Source organism: Natator depressus, chromosome 20 (assembly GCF_965152275.1).
Source record: "Natator depressus isolate rNatDep1 chromosome 20, rNatDep2.hap1, whole genome shotgun sequence".
NCBI lineage: Eukaryota > Metazoa > Chordata > Testudines > Cheloniidae > Natator > Natator depressus.
The window spans coordinates 5118688-5129674 of NC_134253.1; the positions used below are offsets into that span (position 1 = coordinate 5118688).

Below are 10987 nucleotides of genomic sequence, written 5' to 3' on the forward strand. Positions count from 1 at the left end.
GGCACATGATGGCATATATCACATTGGTGGATGTGCAGGTGAATGAGCCTCTGATAGTGTGGCTGATGTTATTAGGCCCTGTGATGGTGTCCCCTGAATAGATATGTGGGCACAGTTGGCAACGGGCTTTGTTGCAAGGATAGGTTCCTGGGTTAGTGGTTCTGTTGTGTGGTATGTGGTTGTTGGTGAGTATTCGCTTCAGGTTGGGGGGTTGTCTGTAGGCAAGGACTGGCCTGTCTCCCAAGATTTGTGAGAGTGTTGGGTCATCCTTCAGGATAGGTTGTAGATCCTTAATAATGCGTTGGAGGGGTTTTAGTTGGGGGCTGAAGGTGACGGCTAGTGGCGTTCTGTTATTTTCTTTGTTAGGCCTGTCCTGTAGTAGGTGACTTCTGGGAACTCTTCTGGCTCTATCAATCTGTTTCTTCACTTCCGCAGGTGGGTATTGTAGTTGTAAGAATGCTTGATAGAGATCTTGTAGGTGTTTGTCTCTGTCTGAGGGGTTGTAGCAAATGCGGTTGTATCGCAGAGCTTGGCTGTAGACGATGGATCGTGTGGTGTGGTCAGGGTGAAAGCTGGAGGCATGTAGGTAGGAATAGCGGTCAATAGGTTTCCGGTATAGGGTGGTGTTTATGTGACCATTGTTTATTAGCACTGTAGTGTCCAGGAAGTGGATCTCTTGTGTGGACTGGACCAGGCTGAGGTTGATGGTGGGATGGAACAATTTCCATAAAAGAATAAATGGACACAAATCAGATGTCAAGAATTATAACATTCATAAACCAGTCGGAGAACACTTCAATCTCTCTGGTCACGCAATCAGAGACATGAAGGTCGCTATCTTACAACAAAAAAACTTCAAATCCAGAGTCCAGCGAGAAACTGCTGAATTGGAATTCATTTGCAAATTGGATACTATTAATTTAGGCTTAAATAGAGACTGGGAGTGGCTAAGTCATTATGCAAGGTAGCCTATTTCCCCTTGTTTTTTCCTACCCCCCCCCCCCCCCCGACGTTCTGGTTAAACTTGGATTTATGCTGGAAGTGGCCCACCTTGATTGTCATGCACATTGTGGGGAGAGTGGTCAGTTTGGATGAGCTATTGCCAGCAGGAGAGTGAGTTTGTGTGTGTGGGGGGGGGGGTGAGAAAACCTGGATTTGTGCTGGAAATGGCCCACCTTGATTATCATGCACATTGTAGGGAGAGTGGTCACTTTGGATGAGCTATTACCAGCAGGAGAGTGAGTTTGTGTGTGTATGGGGGTGGGGGAGTGAGAAAACCTGTATTTGTGCTGGAAATGGCCCACCTTGATTTTCATGCAGGTTGTAAGGAGAGTGGTCACTTTGGATAGGCTATTACCAGCAGGAGAGTGAGTTTGTGTGTGTGGTTTTTGGAGGGGGGTGAGGGGGTGAGAGAACCTGGATTTCTGCAGGAAATGGCCCACCTTGATTATCATACACATTGTGAAGAGAGTGGTCACTTTGGATGGGCTATTACCAGCAAGAGAGTGAGTTTGTCTGTGGGGGGGCGGAGGGTGAGAAAACCTGGATTTGTGCTGGAAATGGCCCAACTTGATGATCACTTTAGATAAGCTATTACCAGCAGGAGAGTGGGGTGGGAGGAGGTATTGTTTCATGGTGTCTGTGTATATAATGTCTTCTGCAATTTCCACAGTATGCATCCGATGAAGTGAGCTGTAGCTCACGAAAGCTCATGCTCAAATAAATTGGTTAGTCTCTAAGGTGCCACAAGTCCTCCTTTTCTTTTTTAAATTATCAAGAGTCATTCTGTACACAGCACTTCAGAGAATTAACTTGTCACTCACTGTGAAACAGGAAGGGGGCGCTCTCTATATGGGAATGCAAGCTGCTGGAGCAAGGCTTCAAGTTTTTACTCTTTATAGACCCAAGACTTCAGGGTCCCTTTAACGAAGATGGACCAGCATGCTGCACCCTTAAGGCCCTGAGTACATTCATGTTTCTGTAATCAATTCCTGACACTCCTCCAGTCCACTTACAAACATGGTTTAATTGGGGGTCCTGGCATCTTTCCCTCCCCCCATATCCACAACACAACCTCACCCCTGTTTACCACCCTGCCAAAGCCTATTTGCATTAGCGCATTCAGGGAATAGCTGGGCATCTATCCCAAACTAATGCAGAAGGGGTAGAGTGCCCAGAGGATGGGCAAAAAGCAGCACCAGCAACCCGTGGGGCAATGCACTCAGTGATGGAGGAGGACAGGCCAAACTAGTTTCACCTGAAACTACTGAACTGGATACAGGAAGACAAGTATATGCCTGCATGACTGGCAAGGGCAACTCATTGTTGTCAGCTGCCTTGGTTCCTAACCAAAGTATTAACCACATTCTGTGGGAATGCAGCCATGTTTAGAGACAATCATGCCACCAAACTAGTCATAAACTCTGTTCTAAAATGTGGCGTGATCAGGATTCTAGATTGGGCTTGAGGTTGCAGTTGCTGAGAGGAATCCTCTATTCAATATTCATGCGGGACAGAGAGCCAGATGCTTCCTGAACCAGGTACTCCATGACAGCCAGCCAGCTACACACAGAGCTCAGGCACTGGCAAACTCAGTTCTCAATTCCTGTCTAACAGGGTGTTAACAGCTGCCTGAATTAAAATCCTAATCAATAGCAGCCCCCACAGAGCCATCTCCTGGCCCCAACAAATCCAAGTGAAGCGAAGGCGGATCTACAGCCCTTGAACCAACAACCGTAAGAATAATTAAATTTCCATGCACGGTGAAAGACTTCAGGACACAAAGGAATAAAACCACAGGAGATGTTTTCTCCGAGGAAAGAGTTTTATTTTTTTTATTTAAAAAAAAATAATAGAGTGAAGGGGTTTGGAGTTTGGCTCATGCAGTAACTGGGGTCAGTACCTCCAACATGTGAAGAGAGTCTCTTTCCTTGTTCTCCCCCCAGCAAAAGCTAGGGGCCAAGCAGCTGTGATATGTGCTCCAACCGCCTGGCCTCTCCCCGCCACCTCCAAACATGGCAGCTACAGAACCGAGGATGCGGGGAGCTCCCAGAGTTTGAAGGCCCAGGTTAGGAAGTTTTGGACACAGGCACTCCAGGGTGGGAAGGAACAAACTATGCTCGTTGGGCGCTCACGAGGCTGCTTGTGATTTATACAAATTTTGTTTGAAACAATACATTTTTCCAAGTGAAAGTTAGAACATACCGGCCCGTCCCCAACACCCAAAGACCAGTCCTCAGAGCAACTGTCTTTTCTACAGAGTCTCTCTCACTTAGAGTCCTCTCCTCTAGCCCAGAGTCTTGGTATTCAAAGTATTAAGCTTTTGGAGACTTTACCGGGGGGGGGGGGGGGGGGGTGTGCCAGTCGTGCCAGGCATGTGATCAGAGCTCCGGGGAGGACAGCTCATTCTGCCCCTGCGGGCTAGGCACCTTGAGCTCTGCGTTGTTCCAGACCACGGTGAAGAGGCTAACGACGGCCAACAACGCCATCACCATCATCACAGAGCATATGGTGAACATGTTCCTGGTACCTGTCTTGTAGTCGCTGTCATGGAGAATAAGCATGCCAAGGCAAGCCAGCAGGTTCAGGGGGATTCGGAACCAGTTCATCACGCCCACCTGGTCCTTCTCTGGGATCACCTTCCGCCGGAGGAAGCCCATGGCAGGGAAATACAGCCCACAGGAGAGTTCAATCAGCAAAAAGGCCAGGAAGGACTCAGAAGGGTTCTCCTGCCCAGGGTTGGTGGAGAAAGTCAGCATGAAGAGGGAGAAGAATACCATCAAGACAGAAAGAGAGAGGATGTGCATGGGCTGGAGGTGGTACCTCTTGGATGTGGCAATACGGTACAGCGATGACCCCACCATGCTGGCAGCCATGAAGCTGGAGAAGACAATGCCCAGAGGTGGGTTGTGGGGATCGAGGACGGGTGTCCAGAGGAAGATGAAGATATAGATGACACTTTCAAACAAGGCCTGGATAGTGCCCAAGAGCAGGACACGCCGGTCAGACAGCAGACACTTCAAACCATCGATGCAAGTCTTGGACAGTGCCCGCTTCTTGCCATAGTTCTCATCCCAGTTTTTCATGGCAAAGATGCCTGTCAGCATGAGGAAGGGGATGGAGACCATGAATGGGGCCACGGGGCCCAAGCCCAGCCACTCAGCGAAGAAGTTGGCTGTCACCCCCGCTCCGATCGCAATGACATTGTTCCAGAAGGCGGCCCTCGAAAAGGTGGCCGGGATCCACTCTGCCGGGAAGTCATGCCGTTCCACATGCTCATGCACATACCACGCCTCGAAGGCGGAGAACAGCAGGGCTGTGGACAACCCCCCTAATATCCTCCCCACTACCAGCACAAAGTAATCCCAGGACAGCTTGGTGAGGCAGCAGACTGAGTAGGTCAGGGAGAAGAGGATGCAGGATTTCTTGCGACCCAGCCAGTCAACCAAGGAGGTGGAGACCAGTCCAAAGAGCACACTGGAGGCAAAGCCGCAGACATAAATGATGGCGATCTGGCCCTCCAGGAAGTGGTAGTGCTGGTAGAGTTTATAGAGGTAGGGGCCCTGTAGCCAGTCAGCCGCCAGAGCCAGGAAATACACTTGGTAGTAGTCCAGCTGGAACCGCAGGAAGACAGGGTTGGTACAGGCGCTGACAGTGAGCTTGGCGCGGCAGGCGGAGAACTCCAAACCCAGGCATATTGCCAGCAGGACAGCAAAGGCGACATATGCAGTGAGTAGCATGGTGCCTCAAAACATCATGTGCATCCCCTGGGGTCTACTCCAAAGCACCTGAGAGAAGAGAAGAACTTGCAGTGAGACACAGATGGGAGAGCCACCTTTCCTGAATTTATGACAGCCAGCAGAGGCCGCAGCCCCGAGCACATAGCAGTTTGTGACGCCTTGCACTGCTGTCAAACTGGCTTTGCTTGGAGATTAACCTCAGGCTCCCATGCACATACCCTGTGGGATGCTCTCTCCTTCCTAGAGTGCTCTGGCCCTTCTGTTCTTAGCTGGGCATGCGGCCTCCCTCTGAAACTTTCCACTTGACCCCCAAGTCCCACAGGGTAGATGAGACATATGATTGGAAGTGCAGCCAGGAAATGTTCATTCAGGGTGGCCCAAGGGGAGGGGAAGAAGTGTATAATTAGAAGTTGATGCTAAGGAAAGGGAAACTTGGGCTGAGAATTAGGGAAACCTTTCTGGGACTGAGATCTCTCAGGCTGTGGAAGAGTCTCCCCAAGGGAAGTACCGGAAGCCCCATTAGTTAGGATGTTTAGAACTGGACAGGATAAAACACCAGTGAATACATTGCAGGGAGCTATCCTGCATGAGCCAAGGGTTGAGAGATATTGACTAGATGATTTAGGCTTTTAGACCATCCTATAAGGGGTAATTCCTAGGATTCCCTCCAGCTGTTTCATCTGCCTCCCTCCAACCCCATATTTGCAAATTTTCAAAACCTGAATCATCAGCTGAACTTGCTGCATTCTTCCATCCCTCCCTTGATAAGGGACCTCAGATCCCAACAGCAGTTCAGATCTCTCTGATTTAAGTTAAGTGACTTGCCCAAGGTCACACAGGAAGTCTGTGTCAGAGCTGGAATTGAAGCCAGGTCTCCTGAATCCCAGTCCAATGGCCTGACCACAGTAAATCATCCTTCTCACCCTGTGTGATAAAGACCTTCCTGCCATCGTACCCCCAGGGTTTAACCTCAACTAGCAACAACACTGACTCCAACTCATCGTTATTGACACTGACCACAAAGTCATGGGACGTATGCTGTCAGCTAACTTGACTCTACACAATTATGTAGTAACACAATAACATATGGTAGTGAAGACAAGGCCACAGATGGTACAACTGGTTTCATGATCTTTGATACTTCTTCACTGTGAATGGATGTAAAGGTTTTGGTACCAACAGACTATTGGACAGAGTAGCTAATGCCACAAATCAATGCTAGAAAAAAATCACATCCTGTTTTCCTAGCCTCAAGTCATAGGGGAGGATAACAGTTACAATGAAAAGAGGAAAAAAAAAAAAAAGAAAAAAGCATGTGATCTGCTGTGTGATATTTGTAGCTCTCTGGCTGTGTTCCTGAAAGAAAGATCCACTGGGGACACTTGAATCAGAGATTTTAACTTCCATCTTGGCACATGTTTTTAAAGAAAAATTACAAAAAAACATGCCACCAGTTTCACAGCCAAACTTCACAGTGATTACCATAGAATGGCTTCCTTTAGGTCTCCTGTAAATTACAAGATTGCCAGAAAGTGCCTGGAACCGTCCCCTCCTTTAATCTGGGTATGGCACACCCATACGCTCACGAAAGCTTATGCTCAAATAAATTGGTTAGCCTCTAAGGTGCCACAAGTACTCCTTTTCCTTATACTAAATAAAACTATTTCCCCTTGTTTATTCCTCCCCCGCACTGTTCCTCAGAAGCTCTTGTTAACTCCTGGAAATGTGCTGGAAATGGCCCACCTTGATTATCACTTCAAAAGGTTTTCTCAACCCACACCCCACTCTCCTGCTGGTAATAGCTCATCTTAAGTGATCACTCTCCTTACAATGTGTATTTTTTCATGGTCTGTGTGTATATAAAATCTCCTCACTGTACTTCCGACTTTATGCATCCGATGAAGTGAGCTGTAGCTCACGAAAGCTTATGCTCAAATAAATTGGTTAGTCTCTAAGGTGACACAAGTACTCCTTTTCTTTTTGCGAATACAGACTAACACGGCTGCTACTCTGAAACCATCACCACATTGACTCCTGTGCTCTGGAGAAACTCACTAGCATAGAAACAGTCTGCTGAAATCATGGTCAAAGTGGCAAGAGCAGCCCTGTTAGCGGCAGGAAACTTTTTAACAGAAGAGAGCACTTTACAGGTGGGCTTGGGAAGGGAGAGGAGGAGTCACCACAGCATCTCCCCACGCCTCCCTAGGAAAAGGGCAAAGCTGAGCAGGGCAACCATGTGGAGTTATAGCCTCAACCTCATCAAGAGCACTTGGGGGCCACAGCCCCCATTGGCAGGCAGCTCCACCCAGCTCAGAGGGATCCCCCCCCAAGACTCCTCCCATTCCCACCCCTCCACTCACAGCCCCCCAGGCTCCCCCACAAGGATTTGCCTCAGAACCCGCAACTAACTCTCCGTTCCCACACAAAAAGTACCCCCCAGCTTCGCTCCCTCTCGAGTCCCCCACTCCCCCAGAGCCTCAGCCTCCCTCTCCCCTGAGAGCTCTCCCTCGAGTCTCCCCACAGAGCCCCCACTCCTCCCAGAGCCCCCTCCAGCCCCCCCTCCCAGAGCCCCCCTCCTCGCAGCCTCCCCTTCCAGCCCCTCCCTCCCAGAGCCTCCCCCTCCTTCCCTCAGCCCCCCTCCTCCCAGAGCCCCCGCCCCCACCCTCACCCCCGAGCCTCCCCCTCCAGAGCCTCCCCCCGCAGAGCCAGCCCCCCCCCAGTTTCCCCAGCGTTCAGCTCCCCACTCAGCCCCTCACCTTCCCCGCTCGCTCGGGGGCCGGGGGGGGGGGGCTTCTCGCCAGCGCCCGCCCGCCTCATTGACACGCAACCCGACCCGCTTCCGCGACACCCCGCCGGCCCCCGTCCGAGGTAGCCCGGGGCGCCGCCATGCTGGAGAAGGGGTCACGTGATGGGGGAGCCGCTTTGGCCCCGCCCACAGGGCGAGCGTTGCAGGGGGGCGGGTCGCCGGGCCGCTCGTGCTGCTTTCGCACCTTCTCCGGCACCTCTCCCCCCTCCCCCGAGGGCCCGAGTCGCGGGTGTTAGGCGCACGAGGCCGGCCCAGCGTTGCCATGGTGCTGGTGCGTGACGTCATACCGTTGCCACGGTGATGGCTCATGACATCCTCGCGTCGCCGGGGTGACGGCGCATGACGTCAGAGTGCTGCTGGTGCGTGACATCAGCGCGTGGCCCGCTCCCAACGCGGCCACAGGACCCTGGGGGCCGGGGGCAAAGCGGGGCGCAGGGTCACGTGACGCCGACGTGGGGTGACCTGGCCCGGTGGGGACCCTCTCAAAATGTGGCCAAGTGCTGCAGCCCGGCGAAGTGGCAGGGCGGGGAGGCCCCAAAATGCCAGTGTGGGGCATGTAAGTGGCTGGCGGGGGGGGCAAAGCACCACCTCCCCCGTCATGGAGGCGTCACGACGCCTGGAGTCATGGCGTCACCCCAGCCGCGTGTCGCAACCAGGCCGGCGTCGTGTCAGCAGAAAGCTCCGCCAGAGCCTGCTCCCCTTTTATCTGGCTGAGGTGCTTCCACGGCTCCCATTCCCGCAGCGTTGGAGCGCATCGCAACCATTACTGGGTTTATCTTCACAACCCCGCCCCGCCCCCGCGTGAGGTTGAGAAGCACTATTACCCCCATTTTAAAGAGGGGACCCTGCGGCGCAGAGAGGCTAAAGACCTGTACAGTTCTACCTCCGCTTGCCGCGCAGTACGTGGTCACGGAGACAAGCTCGGTGTGGGTTGCCCAAGGTCGCACAGGAAGCCAGCGAGTGACACAGCCAGAACTTGAACCTGAATCACCAGGGCTGGTGCCATAACCACCGCTGGACCTCATCACTTATCCTTTGCCTTCCCCAGCCTACCACCAGGCCTGCCCCTTGCTCTTCCTGGGGCTGAAGTCATCTTTTCCACAGCGCTCCCAGCCCCTGCTAGCCCAGTGTTGCAGAGATCAGGATCCCTGTATGACCCCAGAGCTTCACCCAGCACTTATGTAAAGAAATAGATTTGAAAAATGTAGCTCAAATAATGTCCCATCAATTCCTTTCCCTTGGGAGTAGCACAGGCTCCTCAGATCCAAACAGCTCGGCCTTGATACAGACTGTGAACATCGAACGCAGTGGCCCACCATCCCTGCTCGGCTGTGCTGCTGGACCATACAGTGTCTTTCCTCTTTATTCTTCGGAAGCGCTTTCCCCCCAGCACAGCCCCATTCGGCTGCTGGGTGCCAGGGCACTGGTCTCCAGCTCCATCGGGGCTGCCTGTCTCTTTGCCCTTGGGTCAAATGCTGCATGCCAAAGGGCAGGTGTGGCATCATGCTCCAGCATTTGGTGCCAGGAAATGAGATGTAATTAAGAATCACAAGAAATGGGAGGAAGCAGCCCATTTTAGTACGTGGGCAGCAGTGGCACGCAAAACTGGGCTAAAACCTGCTAAAAAGATTAAGGGGCATGTTTCCAGGGAACAAAGGCTCTGTGCATGCCTCGTTATGAGCCTGGATTTGCCCAGTTAACCTAGATTTACACCACTGTGAGAGCAGAATTTGGCTCTGTGTGTCAGTGGCTCTCTTGTTGTTGCTGTGTTTGTCTGCAAGGTGGGCTCCAGATAGTCACTTTCTGGGCAACAATCACAGCTGAGCAGATGTTCCCAAACCAGCTGTTTTCCTCCTCAGCAGAATGATCCCTGATGCTACAGTAGAACAGTGAAGGTTTCAGGCTTTTGGAACTGAGGGTCCCAGACTGGGTGTTGGACAAGGAGACTGCAGAGCGGGAGGGTTGGATCCTCTGCTGATCAGCATGGGAGGTGCGGGCCTGGCAGTGGAGAGGTAACAAGGTATATTTCACCACCCTTGTGCCTCCGGGATTCCAGCTTGCAAAGGAGGGTGGCCAACATCAGTCCTAGATTGCGCCTGCACTGGGAGTGTTCCCATCCTGGAACCAAAGCCACAAAGGTGAGATCAGAAGAAGGGATTGGCATTGGTACCCCCTCCCTCAAAATTCAGAGGGATCCAGCTTTGAGGCTCTGGTTTTGACCCATCTCTGCTCCTGATTCTGTTCACACGAACACTGGTTTGATACTAGGGTAACCCCATTGACTTCATGGCAGTGTTACCAACTCTTGTGAGTTGGAGAGTTTTCTTAAAGTCCCAGCTCCTGAAGTCATGCGAATACAAGAGAATCTCAGCCTTCATTTAAAAAAAAAGTAAGTTTCTATCATCATAAATTCTGCATATATGTTAAAGGGTTTTAGGGACAAAATATACCCTTGTCTCACACCCCACCCAGTGGAAAACCCGCTGGTTGCACTTTGACCTGTTGGTGATAGAGACTTGTGATGAGTTCAATGAGAGGCTTTGGAATCCCCATGTCTGCCAGTATCCTCCAAAGATGGGGATGTGGGACAATATCTAACACTTTTGGGGCGTCAATGAAACACATGATTAATGGATGAATGCACTCTGCATTTTTCAATGATGTGACAGATATTTACGATTTGGTCACGTGTCTCGGCCTTCCCTGGAACCAACTTGTTGGGGTGGTAGTTTTGCTTCTATCCTTCATTTCATGCGACGCTGGATTACATTGAGCAGAGCTTTGCTCGCATGCGATGTGAGGATCGTACGATAGTCACTTCACTCTGTTATATCTCCCTACTTTGGTAAAGGCAGAAAAGGTCCCTTTAGCCAGTCCTCTGGCCAATCTCTAGTCACCCCCTACATCTTCACAGATTTACCATGTAAGATCAATAACTGAGGCTGGCTCGCTCAGCTGTGGCCTCCCTTAAGAAAATATGGAAAAACTGTTACAACTCGAAATGTGGGAAGGTGCAACTGGCGAAAAGTCTAATTTTTTCAGAGCAATTTCTGGATGTGAATCATGGGAAGTTAATGCTGCTGGCCAGAAGAAAACTGAAGCTTTTGAAATGTGCTGGCAAAGACTTTTGCATATGTCCTGGACGAAAAAAGAAGGGCAAATGCCTATGTTGGAAATATTATTGGAGAGAAGCTGACCCAGATGCCAGAAATCAACAGATGCAAACTTATGTGCTGTGGTCACCTGAGACATAGAAATGGGAATAACCTTGAGAAAATTATTATGGAAAGAATGGTGGAAGGTCATTGTAGTAGGGGATGACCAGGAGGTGATGGATGGATGGTGTGCAGAAGATCAGTGGAAGGTCAGCTACTGAGCACTCAAAGCTAGTGATGGATTGTGAAGGCTTCTAAAAATTTCAATAAATGGATGTACTAGCTTA

At 51.0% G+C, this 10987-nt stretch overlaps 1 protein-coding gene across 1 annotated transcript; it reads right to left on the reverse strand.

Moving 5' to 3' along the window:
- Nucleotides 1-3351: 3351 nt before the first annotated feature.
- Nucleotides 3352-7731, reverse strand: MFSD5 (major facilitator superfamily domain containing 5). Its single transcript, XM_074935331.1, has 2 exons — nt 7496-7731; nt 3352-4787 (listed from the first exon to the last, which is right to left on the reverse strand). Exon 2 carries the CDS (start codon nt 4737-4739, stop codon nt 3381-3383), a length of 1359 nt encoding a protein of 452 aa, XP_074791432.1. The 5' UTR covers nt 4740-4787; nt 7496-7731; the 3' UTR covers nt 3352-3380.
- Between the last annotated feature and the right edge of the window lie 3256 nt (nt 7732-10987).